General features: G+C 35.7%; 1 protein-coding gene and 2 long non-coding RNA genes across 3 annotated transcripts; all 3 read left to right on the forward strand.

The window, feature by feature from the left end:
• The first annotated feature begins 1,446 nt into the window (after positions 1-1,446).
• LOC131001752 (uncharacterized) lies at positions 1,447-4,528 on the forward strand. Its single transcript, XR_009094020.1, has 3 exons — positions 1,447-1,612; positions 3,741-3,803; positions 4,314-4,528. It is a non-coding gene; the product is annotated as an uncharacterized LOC131001752 (long non-coding RNA).
• A 7,677-nt stretch (positions 4,529-12,205) lies between these two features.
• LOC131001751 (uncharacterized) lies at positions 12,206-15,312 on the forward strand. The gene is made up of 3 exons (XR_009094019.1): positions 12,206-12,370; positions 14,499-14,561; positions 15,072-15,312. It is a non-coding gene; the product is annotated as an uncharacterized LOC131001751 (long non-coding RNA).
• Positions 15,313-17,741: 2,429 nt separating this feature from the next.
• LOC131001753 (MLP-like protein 43) lies at positions 17,742-18,582 on the forward strand. Its single transcript, XM_057928319.1, has 2 exons — positions 17,742-17,984; positions 18,107-18,582. The coding sequence occupies exons 1-2, from the start codon at positions 17,795-17,797 to the stop codon at positions 18,361-18,363; spliced, it is 447 nt and encodes a 148-aa protein (XP_057784302.1). The 5' UTR covers positions 17,742-17,794; the 3' UTR covers positions 18,364-18,582.
• Positions 18,583-21,316: the final 2,734 nt, after the last annotated feature.

Below are 21,316 nucleotides of genomic sequence, written 5' to 3' on the forward strand. Positions count from 1 at the left end.
TATTTATCTATTCGATCACATCTTGAACCTCTTTTTTCCAGACAATAATTATCATTATTAACACTACCTATAAGATAAGACACTTTCTCCACTCATAATATATTTAATCATTTTTATTAAAATATGTTTTTAGGACTATTTTTTCAAGAAGGAGGAAGTATTATGTTATGCGACTCATGTCTGAACTTTGTAAGTATATTTGTGTGTGGAATCTAGCTTTAACTAGTACTCCCCACGTTTTTCTAAAATGATACATGGATTTTTTATATGAATTTAAACAAAACATTATTAAATATATTGATAATGGAGAAATAATTTCATATTGAGGATATTATTCATTTAATTATTTATTGATAGTAAATAATAGTAAGACATAAAGAAAAAATTATTTAATTATATGTGAAGTAATTAATGATTAAAAATAGAAAATACATATAATCCATCGGTCCTGAAAAATTAGTCATAATTTTTTTTAAAGTTATCAACAAAAGATAGTCTTATTCTGTTTGTGAACAATACCCGATAATATATTACCTTCATATATTTATTTATTTACTTATTCTATCATATAATGAACCATCTTTTTAATACATTTAATTATTATTATTATTATTATCTTTAAGTTAAGACTCATTCTTCACCTATACTATATTAACTCTTTTATTAAATTGTGTTACTTCCTCTCATGATTATTTTTTCAAGACGAAGGAAGTCTTTGAAAAGAGTAGTGCTATTTGGACAAAATTTGTCCAAACAAAACTTAAGTTAAAAACTTTTAAAAATTAATTTATTTATAAATTTTGATTCAAGTTTTAAAAAGATTTAGCTAGTTTTATTGTTTTTCCATATTATAGTTTTTTCGTAATTTTTTGTAGTGACCCGCTCTTTTATATATTTTAAATCCAGTAATGAGTGTTTATTTTTGTTCATCAGTGAATGAAAACAATTTTTATCCTAATATGAATTCAGCTTATGATCCTGAATTTATATTGTTAAAGCAGTTAATGATATTATTTCAGAGTTATAACTGACTTAGCAAAGTCACGTTATTTATTTAAGCGAGATGAAATTTGATTTTATTTTTACTCAGATCGTGAATTATTTCCGACTCAGGAAGTTAATTAAATCTGCGGATTTAATTTAGATATCAGAACAACGAACGAATTAAATCTACGGATTTAATTTAGATTCATTTCATAATTTATCGGTTTTAGTGAGAAATCACATGTCGAAATACGAGATTTATTTAAATAAACAGTATCAAGCATATACGAGCACACGATCCATCTTACAGTTACAGAATCACCGAGACAGAGAAAATACATCAATATTTCTCCTCTACATTTTTTTTCCTTTCTTTTTCTTCTCTTTTTCTTTCCATTAATTTTGTTCCCCACTCCATCAACTCCACTACCCTATGCTCCCCACCATCTCCACTACCTTTGCACTCCATCAACTCCAACACTTCACCCATTCCTTCCATTTCGCACCAGCAATCACAAAGAGAAGGAAGACTTGGCTTAACTACTTTGCCAAGATTTCAAGCTGCTCCAGTCCAGTAGTACCCCAACACTCGAAGCTAGAGTTTATTGGGTGAAAAACCGTGCATGAGGTAAGGCAGCGAATCTGCCATAAGCACACTGCTCCGGCAGTGTTTTGCAAGGCGATTCCAGCCATCCAAACGGTTCCCAAAAATTCCCAAATTAATTGTGTATCATCTTTCATACATTTTCTATATTTTGGTAAAATTTCAGAATATTTAGAGCTCGCATGATTTATTTATGAATTTGTAAACATCACTGCCCATCTGGAATACATTTTTGGTAAACAATCTTTGGGAGATCATAAGTAAAGTTTCACTCGGTGAAAACCTTTGAAACTTGAATATGTCACTCTAGACTCCCGTATCTTTCTTTTGACATCGGCCTCACCATTTTTGAGTAAGGGAAACAACCGGTATAAATTCTTGAAATCTAGTTCTTATTCCATGTACCATCCAGTAGATTTTACAAACCTACGACTTTGAGGTGGAAAAGGCCGACTTAAATATTTGATTCTCAAGCCTATCTTTCTACTGAATATTCACTGACATGTTGGGAACTTACTTGTTCAGTTTTAGAATTTTTGGTGAAGCTTAAAGTGGTTTTTCCGATTTATGTTCTGAATCTGCCAAACTTGAACTCTTTTTGTGCACTGAACTTTAGATAGTCATATCTTCTAAACCATGAAGGTTCTTATAGTAAATCCAACTGGAGAGTGTTATGATCTCTCCCTAGTTTCCAGATTGACCTTTGGGGTTCCCAGTGGAGTTTTGTAAAGGGAGATATGAATTTTTAAAGAAAGCCCACTGACTTGGTTGTAATCTGGAAATATGAAATTTACAGATTTTTGCTTGTTAAATACCCATCTTTGAGAGGGCATATCTTGCTCGTTTGAATTGTTTTTCATTCGATTCAAATTGGAGAATGATCCTTGAAATGTCTAGTTTCCAGAATGTCTTTTGGAGCCTCATTTGGAGATCCGAGGTAGATTTGGTGTCTGTTGTAAAACAACCCCTTAAGAGCTCAAGTTGTTGAATTATTTTCTATGTATCAAAGTTTATTTTAAAGGATGTTTCGTGAAAGATTTAGTATATGTGCGTAACAAGTTTGGGACTATTTATTTTAAATGAGGTCCGTTCTTTATTTAAATTAGGATGGACTTTTAATGAATATTTTTGGGATTAAACTATTATTTCTTGATTTATATAAATTATTTTTAAGGACTTATAAATATGAATTTCGTAGGCCTACTGACCTACTGTGATCGACGGTTTGTCGATGTCTAACAGCTTTGAAAATTTTATAGCAAGTCCCTACATGAGTCTTGAGTACCCTGGTAAAATTTCAAGCCATTCCAACTTCGTATGATACTTCTTTAAAATGTAAAACCTAAACTGCACATTACTACTGAGAATTTCAGAGAACAGAGAAAAGAGTCATTTATTTCAGTAGCTTCCTGGGTGATCTAGTTTTCCAAATTTTTATGGTATTAACCTTATTGTGTTATTTAGATATCCACCAAAGTTGAGCCCAGTTTGACAACGTTTACTATTTTTCAAAAATACAAGTTTTCGATTGTTCAAAACTGCCGAACATGGTAGATCGTGGTAAAAACGTCATATCTCTCAAACCACTTGGAGTTTTCGACTCTATTTTTTTTTATATGAAACTAGACTCGAAGATCTTTCTTTCGGTATGAGTCTCGAGTCCAGGAGATGTCGGAGTCAGAACAGATTAAATTTTGAAGTTGAGTCAGTGTAAAAGCAGAGCATGTTTTGATGATGTTTGATTGTGATTCTTATGTGCCTTATGTTGAGCCTTTTTATTTTATTTTATTTTTTTTTAATTTTATAACATTACTTGTTCTTATTTATTAAGCCCGATTAATTATGAGATTATAAAGCGAATAAGTTGAAGTATTTATTTTCTATTGACTACGAGGAGCGGGGTTTATTTAATTGACGGATTAGAACACCCCGAAGAGAACGGATTAATTTTTGTTAATTATCCGGCTTCATGAGACGAGACTTAGCTTTTGTTTAAATCCGATAGCCTGGATTAACAATAGAAATTCCCTGATTATTATCTCAGAATAATAGTTCATGCATACGAGATTCATGCATAGTTTAATTACGCATTCTCATTTAATTGAGAATTTTCCCTCGATTTAAAGTCTTACGTTATTTTCTCGGATTAAAGGTCGAGCGCAAGAATAAGAGCTCGTCAAGGAGTCACTAATCTGTAGCAAAGCTTTGCTATCAGGTGGGCATTACTTTCATATATATATCAAATGAGTTTAAATGTTACGTTCAAGCAAGTTATTTCATGACTAAATTAATTGAAGTTATTTCAAATATTGTCTTGCCATAAAATGTTTAAATTTCAGTATGATATCTATCTGATGTGACTTTAATCATGTAATCGAATTCGGGTCTTGAGCGGTTGATAGCTATCCTGCCAGGGCTAGTGTACACCAGTGACCGTGAGTCATCTAGCGGGTTGGCCGGTCAAGTGTCCGTGAGAGGTGGCCACCTCTCCGGCACAAAGTTCCAGATATGATAGATTACAAGAGAACTTAGACTGCAGTCGAACTTTAAGAATCACAAATGAATTTAGTAAGCTTGGGCCTTTTTAGAGAAAAACTCCCTTGCTGTACTGTTTATGATGGCATGACAATTTACAACTTTACGAAGCATGTTATATTTCATAGTAGGCATATGTGCCCACTGAGTACTTTTGTACTCAGCCCTGCATATATTTCTAAATGTGCAGGTTGAGCAGCTGCCGATGGTGATGAAGTGACGAGCGGGACTCTTTTGTCTTATTATGTATTAATGAACTCTAGGGTTACATGTCTTCATACATGTAATCAGAACCTTATTCCGCTGCGTACTCAGAAGTTTTATGTTATTTTGGACAAGTCGGAGTTATCCGAACTTGTTAGTTATTTGAGTCTATACGACAAAAACTCTGTTATATTATAGATATCTATGTTGTTAACAATGATGAAATACGATCCTTTCTTGTTTGATTATTCCCCTTTCTACCCCGCTTCTAATCTCCCTCCATTAGCCACGATTTCCCGGCTTAATTATCCTTAATTAGGACCGGTCGTGACAGAGTGGTATCAGAGCAGTTTATTTGCTCTGAACCCTAGAGTTAACCAATTTTTCTAGTATGATCACTGCTATGAAAGAGTCAGTCGACCAAAGCTCATCACTTCATCACATCGTCATGCTCAGCAAGAAATAAGGTGGTAATGATTTTAAAACATTGAGAAGTTCACGTTCTATATGAATGTATTGATGCTTACATTCAAGTTTTATGCTTTATTGATTGATTAGATATCTCAATGAACTTAGATGCGTTAAGAATGCATGATCACTGTTACGAGAAGAACAATAGAAGCTAGAAACTCAGTTATATTTCACTATAGCCATGGTGAAGAGCTAAGAAAGAGGAAGAGAATCCAATGAAAGCAGTGCAAGCAGAGTGCCACGCACGAATCACTGAAGCAGGCATAGTTCTTCATTCAGATTGTTCACGCAAAACGGAACACCTAATCGACTATTGCCTTCGATGATAGTTTAAGTACAATATTGATTATAAGTGATGAGTGCGACTGATGTAATCAGTTAGCTAATTCCTAATAAGCTGAGACTCGCTTCTAGCCTCGATTATCACTAGCTATGGCTTGAGGATAACCTTCATGATTTATGTATGAACTTCAGAGTTAGACTTACGAGGGGTCAAAATGCTTTGTATATGATGTTATAATATTACGATTAAAGCTATCAGCTTATAGTTTCAGATATTCGGAACCATTCTACTTACAGTACCTATCGCAATAGATAAGGACATGATTGAGAATCCCTATTGATTACGATCACTTACTACGAATTAGAAAGACGAGATGTGATATGGGTACTAGTAGTTACCAACCATTATGATTGATCATAAAAGTTTACGCAAGTGTGTAAGACGAGAGAAGTTCTCGAAGATGGTTTAGAGTTTAATAATAGCTAGAAGCGCCGACAGTGGATCAATGCTGAAACAAATGAATTAAGATTCTAATGAGACCCTAAGGATATACTCAAGATAAATATATATATACCTTAACCTATCGAGGACATCGCCTCAGTTAGAACGTCTTGGATTATGCATTTAGTCTGGTAGCCGCAATGAGAGCATTGACTAAGGTCATTCTATGACTTAGCATTACACATGGAGACACATACCCTATAAAGGTGCTCAGATGAGCAAAAGCTATTTCCTTATTGAATGCGTGATGATTCAAAAGGTTTTTTTTGCAATAAAATGAAAGAATGCTTCAAATTATATGGTTGCATTTCAAGCGCTATGTGAAGAAACACTAAGTACTAGAAGTACTACATTAAGATCATATAGAGGAACATTGTTGAGTAAGGTCGAGCCTACCTTATTTCTCCTATAGAAGATGTTTAAGGATTGCATTAAACTAGGAGGTAGACTCCAAGTTTGAGAAGCTCTAGAATATTCTCAAGGACATGTTCAAGATATTAAGAAGAAAGTGGTGATTTTAGACCAAATATACCTTTTGCAGCCAAGGAACAAGAGTTGCTAAGTTCGGAAAAGTATTTCCGAATGACTGAGAAGTAGTTGTGTCGGACCTGGCCAGTCCACATGGCCAAAATCTCAGTAGTCGTCATATATGGGTCTTTAAACCTATATATTTTAAACCTTCATCTGAAAAGCCAAACGGGTTCAGACTATTAGGTCATTTCGTTTCGACCTTTCAATCAATTCATTTCTACCCTATGGTTATTCATTTTCAATTGTTTGGCAAATTATTGAAACACTTTGCCTAATTGCCATTTGTGATTTGAATCATTGCGATCTACTAGTTGTTGGTAGATTTTCTGTGACCCAAGGATAAGCAGATACTCATCAGATTAAATCAGTCAAACACGTATGCTTTAACCCAAGGGTCAAGCACGTAATGCATACAGACAATCTTTTGTGCATTTAGTAGGACGTTATTTGTGTATTTCGAAAACAATGATCATTTCGATGCTTTTGTATGCCCCTATGTTGGCTTAGTTATTTTGACTTGTATTAGTACGGAGACGCGAAACCTTGGGGCGTTTCGTGACTGAGTACTTTTTGTGATGACTTCGCTAGGTAACCAGTTCATCATGTGTGGTACTTAGATAGGTCTTTGAATCTAGACTTTTATGATGATGTAAAGTCCTCATTGAGGCAATTTTCCCTATATTATATATGGTGACCTTATTGGTCTTTCGCGGCAAGTCATCCCGCTATGTTTTATTTATATGTTCGCTCAAGTTTTAGTAGGAGCAGAACTCGATGAGTTAAGGAGTAACTATAGAAATGATAGTATGTCCTTATTGTGCTTTAATGCGCTGAGAACTTGTGTTTTGACGTAATAGAATGCCGCCAAAACGAGGACGACCAAGAGGAGGGGGCAGGATTCCCCGAAATGAAATAAGAGACCCAGAAACAGGGCCAGAACCAGAACCAGAAATAGTTCAACCACCTGTTCAGCCAGAACGACGGATTGAAGAATTATTCTTGCGACAGAACCCACCTACCTTCAACGGGACAGGAGACCCGGCAGAAGCTGAAACTTGGGTTCGCGCTATTGAGCGCATTTTCAACTTCCTGCGTTGCACCAACCAAGAGCGCCTGACTTGTATGTCCTTTCAGCTGACTGGGTCAGCTGATTTCTAGTGGGAAGCACGGATGAAAACGATGACAGCAGAGCAGTTAGAAAACCTGACTTGGGAACAATTCAAAGCCGGTATATATGACAAGTATATACCCAAGAGCTACCGCAAGAAAAAGGAGGCTGAATTTTACAATCTGAAACAAGGGAAGATGTCGGTAACTCAATACGACAGGATGTTCTGCGATATGTCTAGATATGCGCCGGAACAAGTTGACACAGATGAGAAGATGGCTGAAAAGTTTTGTGCCGGTCTGAGGCACGAGATTAGGATGGCTTTGGCAAGCCACGGAGGATTGTCTTACACTGAGTCGCTCAGCCGAGCGTTAGACATTGAGGCAGCCATGCCTGGAGAAAGACCTGCAACTGTACCTGCGCCAGCACCTCCACATGATCAAAGTTATAATCCGAATTTCAAAGGAAAAAGGAGATGGGACAACAGTAACCCGAACCAAGGCGAGAATAGGCCATGGCAGGGACGGGTCTTCCAGTCACAGGGCTATGGAGGCCAGAGTGCATCGAAACAGATGAGAAATAACCAACAGAGGGCCCCACATTGCCCCAAATGTAACAAAAATCATGTGGGAATCTGTAAGGCCGGCAATGATAGTTGCTATATCTGTAACCAGAAGGGGTACTATGCAAACCGGTGCCCGAATAAGCAAAACGGAACGAGTTCAAGGCCGAACCCACCTATCCAGGCTCCGCATCTGCGAGCAATCCAAGCTTTGCCCCAACCATACCCAAGGCAACAACCACAGTATCAGCAGCCACAACAGCACCAACAGCTACTGTACCAACCACAACCTCAACAACCGTATCAGCAACAGGCCCGCCAACAACAGCAGCGACAACAGAAACAACATGAAAAACCTCGTCATGCTAGAGCCTATGCTATGAGGCAGAAGCAACCCGAGAACAACCAGGGAAACCTGGCAGGTATGGGCATGCTACTCAATACTCCTGTTGTACTTCTATTTGATACGGGCGCATCGCATACTTTCATTTCAAGTACATGTGTTGATACATTAAAACTTAAAATGGAAAGAGCTGACCAGGAGTTGAGTATATCATCACCTATAGGAGGGATGACGACAGTAGATCATGTGTGCTTGAACCTAGAACTGAACATAGGGTCACACAAGATTGTAGTGAACAACTCCTATGTTATACCGATGGGAGATGTGGACATAATCCTAGGAATGGACTGGCTAGCTGAGAACTATGCCACCGTCCTTTGTAACGAAAGACGGATATCGTTTTGACCCCCAGGAAGGGAGCCGTCACATTTCCACGGAATTAGTATGGGAAGAAGAAAGATGATCATCTCCGCCCTGCAAGCAACGAAAATGATGAAGAAGGGATACTCAGCTTACCTCGTATACTTGCACGGAGAACTGGGAACTGAAAAGAGCATAGAAGATGTAGCAATTGTACGGGACTTTTCAGATGTATTTCCAGAGATTCTGCCAGGGCCACCACCGGACAGACCAATTGAGTTTACCATTGATTTGGAGCCCGGGGCAGCTCCTATTTCGAAGGCACCGTACCGGATGGCTCCTAAAGAGTTGGAAGAACTCAAGATACAACTGCAAGAACTTTTGGAACTTGGATTCATTAGGCCAAGTGTATCACCTTGGAGTGCACCCGTACTTTTCGTGAAGAAAAAGGATGGCACATTGCGAATGTGCATAGACTATAGAGAACTTAACAAAGTGACACTGAAGAACAAATATCCTTTACCAAGGATAGATGACCTTTTCGACCAGCTCAAGGGAGCAAGCGTGTTCTCAAAGATTGATTTGCGGTCTGGTTATCACCAGCTGAAGATTCGACCAGAAGACGTACCTAAGACGGCGTTTCGAACTAGGTATGGCCACTACGAATTTGTAGTTGTGCCATTCGAGCTAACTAATGCGCCAGCCGTGTTCATGGACCTCATGAATCGAGTGTTCCATCCGTACTTAGACAAATTTGTCTTGGTATTCATAGATGACATCCTGATCTACTCGAAGAACGAGAAAGACCATGAGAAACATCTGAGAATTGTCCTAGAAACGTTGAGGATGGAACGCCTTTATGCCTAATTCAGCAAGTGTGAGTTTTGGCTCAGCGAAGTCACGTTTTTAGGACATATTGTATCATCAGAAGGGATTAAAGTGGACCCTGAAAAAGTGCAAGCGGTGCGCGAATGGAGATCACCTACTAACCCTAATGAGATAAGAAGTTTCTTAGGATTGGCAGGTTACTACCGGAGGTTTATGGAAGGATTTTCCAAAATTGCAAGGCCAATGATGCAACTACTCAGGAAGGGAATAAAATTTTCTTGGATAGAGGAGTGCGAGAAGAGCTTCCAAGAACTTAAGGAGAAGTTAACTACGGCACCAGTGTTAACCCTCCCAACAGCTGACAAGGAATATGTGATCTACACGGACGCGTCCAAAAATGGACTCGGTTGTGTACTAATGTAAGAAGGAAAAGTGATAGCATACGCGTCGCGACAGCTTAGACCACATGAACTGAACTATCCGACCCATGATCTAGAATTAGCTGCAGTGGTACACGCACTGAAGATTTGGAGACATCACCTATATGGAGTTAGGTGTGAGATATTCACAGACCACAAAAGCCTGAAGTACTTTTTCGAGCAAAAGGACCTCAACATGAGACAGAGGAGATGGCTCGAACTAGTGAAGGATTATGACTGCGGTATTAACTACCACCCGGGTAAAGCCAATGTAGTAGCTGATGCATTGAGCCGAAAAACTCAATCTAGGTTGGGATGTCTCGTCACCCAAAAGAATGAGCTCATCAAAGAGTTTGGAAAAATGAGCATAGAAGTGGTTAAACCACCAGGGACAATAGCAAGCGTTGTTGCAACAATACCTAGCTTGAGAAAGATGATTGTAGAAGCACAAAGAAAAGACGAGAAAATGGAGAAACTACGGGAAGCAGTAAGGAAAGGAGGAGTCAAGAATTATCAAGAAACAGCAGATAATGCTATCCTCTTTGAGGGAAGAATATGCATTCCCCCACGATGATGAGCTTAAGGATAAAATCATGAGTGAGGCTCACGATACCCTTATACTGCCCACCCAGGGAGTACTAAGATGTATCAGGACCTAAAGAAACACTTTTAGTGGGAAGGCATGAAGAGAGACATAGCGTCATTTGTGGAGAAATGCCTGGCATGCCAACAGGTGAAGGCCTTACACCAAAGGCCATATGGAAAACTACAATCGTTGGAAATTCCAGAATGGAAGTGGGAGCACATCGCAATGGATTTTGTGACCAGTTTGCCCAAAACAAAGAGAGGAAACACTGCCATTTGGGTAATAGTGGATCGACTCACAAAATGTGCTCATTTTATACCAATACCGATCACACACGGGTCAGACAAGCTAGCTCAGTTGTATGTTCGAGAGATTGTACGCTTACACGGTGTACCCGAGTCAATCACATCAGATCGAGACTCGAAGTTCACATCTAGATTTTGGATGAGCTTACAGAAGGAGTTAGGCACGAGGCTAAATTTCAGCACCGCCTTCCACCCGCAGACAGATGGGCAGTCTGAAAGGACAATTCAGACCCTTGAAGATATGTTGAGAACAGTGGTGTTAGACAGAGGTGGAAGTTGGGAAGCAGTGCTGCCGTTGATTGAATTTGCCTATAATAACAGTTACCAGGCAACTATCGATATGGCACCATATGAGGCATTATATGGAAGAAAATGTAGATCACCGCTTTATTGGGATGAAGTGGGTGAGAGAAAAGTTTTAGGACCAGACATGGTCAATGAGATGGTTGAGATAGTCCGCCAGATCAGAGGGCGAATAAAAGAGGCACAAGATAGACAGAAATCTTACGCTGATGCACGTCGAACTGAGTTATGTTTTGAAATAGGAGACAAGGTCTTCCTAAAGGTATCTCCTACCAAGGGGATAACTAGGTTGGTGTCAAGGGAAAACTTAGGCCCCGATTCGTAGGACCTTATGAGATTTTGGAGAGAATAGGCCCAGTAGCCTATAGGTTGGCGTTACCGCCAAGCTTTGGAAACGTTCACAATGTTTTCCACGTATCACAACTCAGAAAATACGTTTTCGATCCAAAGCACATAATCCACCAAGAAGAGATCATCATTTGCCCAGACTTGAGCTATGAAGAGAGACCAGAGGTCATTCTAGATCGAAAAGTACAACAACTCAGGAATAAGGCAATCACATCAGTGAAAGTCTTATGGAGACACCACGGACAAGAGGAAGCCATGTGGGAGCTTGAAGACAAAATGAAGGAGAAATACCCCGAACTGTTTTAGAAGAAATATGCAAATTTCGGGACGAAATTTTTGTTAAGAGGGGTAGTATGTAGTGACCCGCTCTTTTATATATTTTAAATCCAGTAATGAGTGTTTATTTTTGTTCATCAGTGAATGAAAACAGTTTTTATCCTAATATGAATTCAGCTTATGATCCTGAATTTATATTGTTAAAGCAGTTAATGATATTATTTCAGAGTTATAACTGACTTAGCAAAGTCACGTTATTTATTTAAGCGAGATGAAATTTGATTTTATTTTTACTCAGATCGTGAATTATTTCCGACTCAGGAAGTTAATTAAATCTGCGGATTTAATTTAGATATCAGAACAACGAACGAATTAAATCTACGGATTTAATTTAGATTCATTTCATAATTTATCGGTTTTAGTGAGAAATCACATGTCGAAATACGAGATTTATTTAAATAAACAGTATCAAGCATATACGAGCACACGATCCATCTTACAGTTACAGAATCACCGAGACAGAGAAAATACATCAATATTTCTCCTCTTCATTTTTTTCCTTTCTTTTTCTTCTCTTTTTCTTTCCATTAATTTTGTTCCCCACTCCATCAACTCCACTACCCTATGCTCCCCACCATCTCCACTACCTTTGCACTCCATCAACTCCAACACTTCACCCATTCCTTCCATTTCGCACCAGCAATCACAAAGAGAAGGAAGACTTGGCTTAACTACTTTGCCAAGATTTCAAGCTGCTCCAGTCCAGTAGTACCCCAACACTCGAAGCTAGAGTTTATTGGGTGAAAAACCGTGCATGAGGTAAGGCAGCGAATCTGCCATAAGCACACTGCTCCGGCAGTGTTTTGCAAGGCGATTCCAGCCATCCAAACGGTTCCCAAAAATTCCCAAATTAATTGTGTATCATCTTTCATACATTTTCTATATTTTGGTAAAAGTTCAGAATATTTAGAGCTCGCATGATTTATTTATGAATTTGTAAACATCACTGCCCATCTGGAATACATTTTTCGTAAACAATCTTTGGGAGATCATAAGTAAAGTTTCACTCGGTGAAAACCTTTGAAACTTGAATATGTCACTCTAGACTCCCGTATCTTTCTTTTGACATCGGCCTCACCATTTTTGAGTAAGGGAAACAACCGGTATAAATTCTTGAAATCTAGTTCTTATTCCATGTACCATCCAGTAGATTTTACAAACCTACGACTTTGAGGTGGAAAAGGCCGACTTAAATATTTGATTCTCAAGCCTATCTTTCTACTGAATATTCACTGACATGTTGGGAACTTACTTGTTCAGTTTTAGAATTTTTGGTGAAGCTTAAAGTGGTTTTTCCGATTTATGTTCTGAATCTGCCAAACTTGAACTCTTTTTGTGCACTGAACTTTAGATAGTCATATCTTCTAAACCATGAAGGTTCTTAGAGTAAATCCAACTGGAGAGTGTTATGATCTCTCCCTAGTTTCCAGATTGACCTTTGGGGTTCCCAGTGGAGTTTTGTAAAGGGAGATATGAATTTTTAAAGAAAGCCCACTGACTTGGTTGTAATCTGGAAATATGAAATTTACAGATTTTTGCTTGTTAAATACCCATCTTTGAGAGGGCATATCTTGCTCGTTTGAATTGTTTTTCATTCGATTCAAATTGGAGAATGATCCTTGAAATGTCTAGTTTCCAGAATGTCTTTTGGAGCCTCATTTGGAGATCCGAGGTAGATTTGGTGTCTGTTGTAAAACAACCCCTTAAGAGCTCAAGTTGTTGAATTATTTTCTATGTATCAAAGTTTATTTTAAAGGATGTTTCGTGAAAGATTTAGTATATGTGCGTAACAAGTTTGGGACTATTTATTTTAAATGAGGTCCGTTCTTTATTTAAATTAGGATGGACTTTTAATGAATATTTTTGGGATTAAACTATTATTTCTTGATTTATATAAATTATTTTTAAGGACTTATAAATATGAATTTCGTAGGCCTACTGACCTACTGTGATCGACGGTTTGTCGATGTCTAACAGCTTTGAAAATTTTATAGCAAGTCCCTACATGAGTCTTGAGTACCCTGGTAAAATTTCAAGCCATTCCAACTTCGTATGATACTTCTTTAAAATGTAAAACCTAAACTGCACATTACTACTGAGAATTTCAGAGAACAGAGAAAAGAGTCATTTATTTCAGTAGCTTCCTGGGTGATCTAGTTTTCCAAATTTTTATGGTATTAACCTTATTGTGTTATTTAGATATCCACCAAAGTTGAGCCCAGTTTGACAACGTTTACTATTTTTCAAAAATACAAGTTTTCGATTGTTCAAAACTGCCGAACATGGTAGATCGTGGTAAAAACGTCATATCTCTCAAACCACTTGGAGTTTTCGACTCTATTTTTTTTATATGAAACTAGACTCGAAGATCTTTCTTTCGGTATGAGTCTCGAGTCCAGGAGATGTCGGAGTCAGAACAGATTAAATTTTGAAGTTGAGTCAGTGTAAAAGCAGAGCATGTTTTGATGATGTTTGATTGTGATTCTTATGTGCCTTATGTTGAGCCTTTTTATTTTATTTTATTTTTTTTTTAATTTTATAACATTACTTGTTCTTATTTATTAAGCCCGATTAATTATGAGATTATAAAGCGAATAAGTTGAAGTATTTATTTTCTATTGACTACGAGGAGCGGGGTTTATTTAATTGACGGATTAGAACACCCCGAAGAGAACGGATTAATTTTTGTTAATTATCCGGCTTCATGAGACGAGACTTAGCTTTTGTTTAAATCCGATAGCCTGGATTAACAATAGAAATTCCCTGATTATTATCTCAGAATAATAGTTCATGCATACGAGATTCATGCATAGTTTAATTACGCATTCTCATTTAATTGAGAATTTTCCCTCGATTTAAAGTCTTACGTTATTTTCTCGGATTAAAGGTCGAGCGCAAGAATAAGAGCTCGTCAAGGAGTCACTAATCTGTAGCAAAGCTTTGCTATCAGGTGGGCATTACTTTCATATATATATCAAATGAGTTTAAATGTTACGTTCAAGCAAGTTATTTCATGACTAAATTAATTGAAGTTATTTCAAATATTGTCTTGCCATAAAATGTTTAAATTTCAGTATGATATCTATCTGATGTGACTTTAATCATGTAATCGAATTCGGGTCTTGAGCGGTTGATAGCTATCCTGCCAGGGCTAGTGTACACCAGTGACCGTGAGTCATCTAGCGGGTTGGCCGGTCAAGTGTCCGTGAGAGGTGGCCACCTCTCCGGCACAAAGTTCCAGATATGATAGATTACAAGAGAACTTAGACTGCAGTCGAACTTTAAGAATCACAAATGAATTTAGTAAGCTTGGGCCTTTTTAGAGAAAAACTCCCTTGCTGTACTGTTTATGATGGCATGACAATTTACAACTTTACGAAGCATGTTATATTTCATAGTAGGCATATGTGCCCACTGAGTACTTTTGTACTCAGCCCTGCATATATTTCTAAATGTGCAGGTTGAGCAGCTGCCGATGGTGATGAAGTGACGAGCGGGACTCTTTTGTCTTATTATGTATTAATGAACTCTAGGGTTACATGTCTTCATACATGTAATCAGAACCTTATTCCGCTGCGTACTCAGAAGTTTTATGTTATTTTGGACAAGTCGGAGTTATCCGAACTTGTTAGTTATTTGAGTCTATACGACAAAAACTCTGTTATATTATAGATATCTATGTTGTTAACAATGATGAAATACGATCCTTTCTTGTTTGATTATTCCCCTTTCTACCCCGCTTCTAATCTCCCTCCATTAGCCACGATTTCCCGGCTTAATTATCCTTAATTAGGACCGGTCGTGACATTTTTTAACAATTTTTATTATTTTTTATTATTTTATTTGTAGTTTGTGTACTTTAAAAATAACAATAACTAAAAAGGTTATTAAAAAATTACAATATAAAGAAAATAATAAAACTAGTTAAATCCTATTTTATTTTGAATCAAATTTCTTAAACAAATTTATTTTGTAAAGTATTTAATTATATTTTGTCCGGATAAATTTTGTCTAAATATCATTATTGCTTTAAAAAAGACGTATAGATAGAAAGCAAATAAATACATCATTTTAATGAAGTGAGCAATTATTACAAATGATCAGTCAGTAGCTGATGTAGATACAAATGTTTTAAAATACAATGACAGCTCAGAAAATAGGAGGAAAGACGGGAGAAAAAAAAAGAAAATAGACGACTACCCGACATTTCACGTGGGAGGGAAGGGAAATTTTTTTTAGAAAATATGTTATCAACTTAAATATTAATTACCAACTTCTACTAGCTACCTAAATTTGCATAAATTGAACACCGGCAAAATTTTTAAAGCTGAATGGAGAACTTGCATATAATTTTGCGGTAAATTCGAAGTTTAAAATTATAATGCATAGCTAAAAATAATATGAGGTGGTCTTGGGTACACCCGGATGTATCATACATCCGGGTTAACCAAACCCGCATCCTAATTCAAATCGTGTAAATGACATTATTCGGTTATACAGATGACACTGTCTGTAATTGGCAGTATTCTATTATGCAAATGACATTTCGTATAAATGACACTATATATAATATTGTAAATGACACTATGTATAATTGACACTATTTAACAATATAAATGACACTTCCTGTAATTGACACTATAAGATTGTAAATGACACTATAATATTTTAAATAACACTATAAAATTGACAGTAGCGTCATTTACATGATTTGAGTCAAGATGCGGGTTTTGATTAATTAACATGCGGGTTAGGATATGAGTACAGGTCAACCTAGGTGTACCGTGCACCCAGGTGTACATGAGATTTTGTGAAATAATATTTATTATGAATTCGAATATTAAAGCTGAAAAATTCACAATTAAAAATAATTGTGATTACCAATTTAAGTTTTACATTTAAAATTTACAATCAAAATATAAATTAATTGTGAATTGTGGTGGTAAAGTAGTAAATGTGATTAAATTTTAAATATTTTATCTTAATAAGTAATTTTAATTTTAATTTTTATTTCAATGGATTCCAACAATGGATATATCCGTTAATGTATAAGTAAGTTATACTCTCTATGTCCACGATATTATTTCCACTTTGTGGACGACGACACATGTTTTAAGAAAATAATGGATATTAGTTAATACTAATGATATTATTGTCAGTGGAGTTTGAGTCTCACTATTGTTGTGAATGAAAATTTGTGCACTCTACTGTTATAAATAAAAGTGAAAATGTTATCGTGAACAGATCAAAATGACAAAAGTGGAAACGATATCATGGACGGATGAAGTAATTTTTTAATGTAAAACGTTTAGTAAGAATATTGCTTTGGATACGACTGCTTAAAGTTAGAAGTTTATATTTGTAATTTAAGTTTTAATCGTTCTTTATTCTTAAATTATATTGTATATATTGTAGCTAACATTTAGATTTTTATTGGGACATGTACCGTTTAATTATTCAAATAGTAAAGTCATTTTGATAATAAGCCTGAAACGAGTATATACGAACAAATGAATTCTATATGAGGTAAAATTTGAAAAAGTACTCAGGATCGGATAGCCGATCCATTATCTTCTTAGGGCAAGAACCAATATTTAATTAAGGGATTATAGCCAAAAAATACACGAACTTTGATAAAAGTTGCAATTTTCACCTGAACTTTCAAATTAGCCAAAATATACCTAAACTTATATTTTTTGTTGTAAATTTCACCTGAACTTGCAATGATTGTACTCCGTCGAGGTGAAATTTACAACAAAAAATATAAGTTCAGGTATATTTTGGCTAATTTGAAAGTTCAGGTGAAAATTACAACTTTTATCAAAGTTCGTGTATTTTTTTGCTATAATCCCTTTAATTAAAGACTTAAAGCCAGATATTTTCTACCCGCCTTTCTAAAAATGTAATACTAAGTCAAGTTTTTTCAAAAATATGGACTACTAAAAGTCTATTCGTATATTAATTAATCGATTAATTATGTTCAATTAATAACTATCAAGAATCCTTACCCAAGATTTATTTCGTTTTGAGATTGCCCATCATCAATTATAGATAGTAGGTGTGAGAATACACCAACAATCCAACCAATAACAATTAAATAATCTTCCCACAACAATATAAATTGAGAAGATAAATTAATTTGGTTGCAACTCCAAGCACACTAAAATTGATCGAATACCAGAAATGGCAAACAAGGTAGAAACCCTAGTTGCTAGCTCTCCAATCAAATGCCCAGCTGATAAATTCTACAATTTCTTCAAGTTCAACCTAACCGACATCGTCAAAATATTTCCCGCCGTCTACAAAACTGCTGAGGTCATCCAAGGAGAGTTAGGGGTCGTCGGCTGTATCACGGTCTGGAGTTACACTATCGGTATATATATACATACATTTTCTTTCATCACAAACAAACTTGTGTTACATAATTAAATTGTTAATTAGCAGATATATATAAGTTTTCTATTTATGATTGATTGATGGATCGATGGTGTGCAGGAGGGATTGGAATGGGGATGAAGGTTTTGACAGAGGTGGTAGATGATGCTACAAAAACCATAAAACTTACTGTTTTGGAAGGTGATGTTCTGCTACTGTACAAGAGTTTTGCATGCACACTCACAGTGAGTGAGGGTTTGGGAAAATGGACTATAGAGTATGAGAAGACGACCATTCTCTCTCCACCTCCTGAGATCTATGTTCCTGTTTTAGTCACTCTTCTCACTCTTGTGGATGCCTTCCTTCTCATCAACTAAAACCACATCCCTATGTTTATGAAAAATTAATGTGGTCTATATATATATATTCCGTTATTACGAGTGTATTGATGATTATGGCGATGATGATGATTCCATTTTATTCAGCATTTGTATTGGAAGATGAAATGTATTTGGAATGGATATTTGATTCATGTACTATGTAATATATCATATTAAATAAAAATCTGTTGTGGGGAATGGTTTGTTATTGATTAATTATTGGTGTATAGTGCTTCTTATTAGGGGTTATTGCCAGAAAATACATATACTTTTGTCAATTTTCTGATTTATATCATGACTTTATAATTTGGCCAGAAAATACATCAATTTTCAATTTAATTGCAATTATAACATGACTTTATAGTCTGGTCAGAAAATACATCAAATTTCAATTTATTCTCAATTATAACATGACCTTATTTAGATTATTTTTCATCATAGATGTATTAATATTTATTGTATTTATATTAAATTTTTATGTATAAAATATTTTTAATTGATTGATTAATTTTTATAAAAATTAAGTTAGATGATTAATTATTTCATAATATATATATATATATATATGTATGTATTTTTAAGCCATCAATATAATATCTTGTTTTATATATATATATATATATATATATATATATATATATATAAATTTGATTTTAATATTCTATTAATATATTATATATATATATATAATAAGTATTTATTTATTTAAATTGTGAAATTATAAATTATTAGGACCAATTAAAAAAATTACGTACATATATAATAGAAACTATGTTAAAAAGTAAATAATATTATATATTATTTACAAATAGATGTATATTTATCAAATATATACGTATTTATATATAGTATATTGTGAGATGAAAAGAAAATTAAAAATATTTAATGTATTAAACTTGATATTATTATACTAAATTAATTACAAGGTCATGTTATAATTGAGAATAAATTGAAACTTTGTGTATTTTTTGGCCAAACTATAAAGTCATGTTATAATTGCAATTAAATTGAAAATTGATGTATTTTCTGGCCAAATTATAAGGTCATGATATAAACCAGAAAATTGACAAAGTATATGTATTTTCTGGCAATAACCCCTTCTTATTACTATCTACTGATTCCTGTCTTTTCATTCTTGGGTTAGTAGTTAACGTGGCAAAATAATATATACCCATTTCGAAAGAAAAAATTTATTCATTTTTCATAAAATATATAAATTATATTTGTTTAGGATTTTTTTATTCTTATATCGAGCATTAATGTATTTTGCATTAGATAAAATCTATTCACTTTTCACAAAATATATAAATTATAGAGTTAATGGCTCAATTAGCCCTTTTTGTATAAGAAAAGGAATAAGGTGTCCACCCAAATAAAAATATGGAAAAACTAGTCTTTTTAATGTATATATATATATATAGGGTGTGGTTCTAGAGAGAACTGCATTATTTGTGAGAACGTGAGAACCATCAAGATCTAATGCATCAACTGTAAAAATTAATGCATTCGCTGTTAAAATTATTGTACTAAAAAAAATAAAAAAATTGCTCCCTTCAGGATTCGAACCCATGATCTGCATTCATCCAACAAGATGATGCATCCACCGTAGATCTTGATGATCAAATGGCTGAAAATGGTTCTCCGTTCTTCTTTATTTAGTGGTTCTTTCTTGAACCTCTCCCTATATATATAACGTGTGGTTCTAGAGAGAACTACATTATTTGTGAGAACGTGAGAACCATCAAATCTAATGCATTCACTGTAAAAATAATGCATTCGCTGTTAAAATTAATGCACTCAAAAAAATAAAAAAAATTGCTCCCTTCAGGATTCGAACCCAGGATCTGCATTCATCCAACAAGATGATACATCCACCATAGATCTTGATAATCGAATGGCTGAAAATGGTTCTCCGTTCTTTTTTTATATATGGTTCTTTCTTGAACCTCTCCCTATATATATATATAGGGTTAGGTTCTATGGAGAAATTAATTTTTTTCTGGAAGTTAGGAACGTTGAACGTGTCAATGGTTTTTGATGAACATAACAATAATTTTATTGAACGTTTGGAGATCGAATCCTAGAGTGCGTAATTTTAAACAAATATATATTTTCAACAAATACGTCCGTTCATAAAAAAATTACTGACATGTTCATCACAATTATTGATATGTTCATCAAAATCTGGACACAAGATTTATTCTTAATTATGGACCGTTTGATAGATCATGATCAATGGATGAGATTGTTTCTCACTTCTTTAAATATTTGCATTTCCAATGGATGAAATTAGAGTTAAGTTCCATATAGAGCTGCAAAATAGTAGAGAATGGAGAACCATTGAATATGTTAGTAATGCGAGTTGAACATATTGACAAACATGGTTTTCGTACCTCAATATCGCATGAATTGTTGTCATTTTCCCCCATGAATTGATTGTTAATATGTGTTTGTATCCCAATTTTGAGTTTTGTTGAGTTTTAATTCCTTGGTGTAGTTTTGGAGTGATTTCAGGGAAAATCAAGAATTAATTGGAGGATTTTGAAGACATGAGATCGAAGTACGTCTCGAGAGGAATCCGTGAGCGCAAACGGCGACCAAATCCGAGTCCGGACGAGGGAGAACGGAGCAAAACGAGCGGCCTGCGCAATACGCCCAGTAGCCCGCGGTCACCACCCGCGGCCGCAGGGTGGGACCGCGGGTCAGCTGTTCCCGACTCAGGAGACACCCGCGGTCACCACCCACGGCCGCGGGGCGGGACCGCGGGTCCCCTGAGCATTCCCCACGTTTGAAGGCCGCGGACGCGGGCCGTGACCGCGGGAAAAGGGCGGGGCTCCCCCAAATGGACCCCAAACGCGTTTTTAACCCCTTTCTCCCCCGTTTCCTCACATTATTCATCTTCCCCAACCTCACACACACCCACTTCATCTTCCCCAACTCTCCAATCCCA

This window comes from Salvia miltiorrhiza, chromosome 8 (genome assembly GCF_028751815.1).
Source record: "Salvia miltiorrhiza cultivar Shanhuang (shh) chromosome 8, IMPLAD_Smil_shh, whole genome shotgun sequence".
In the NCBI taxonomy this organism is placed as follows: domain Eukaryota; kingdom Viridiplantae; phylum Streptophyta; class Magnoliopsida; order Lamiales; family Lamiaceae; genus Salvia; species Salvia miltiorrhiza.

Bases quoted from the DNA above. Each gene is read 5' to 3' on its own strand.
- LOC131001753 (XM_057928319.1), top strand. From the start codon at position 17,795: ATGGCAAACAAGGTAGAAACCCTAGTTGCTAGCTCTCCAATCAAATGC. The intron at 17,985-18,106 runs GTATATATATAC...GATGGTGTGCAG, and splicing joins GGTCTGGAGTTACACTATCG to GAGGGATTGGAATGGGGATG.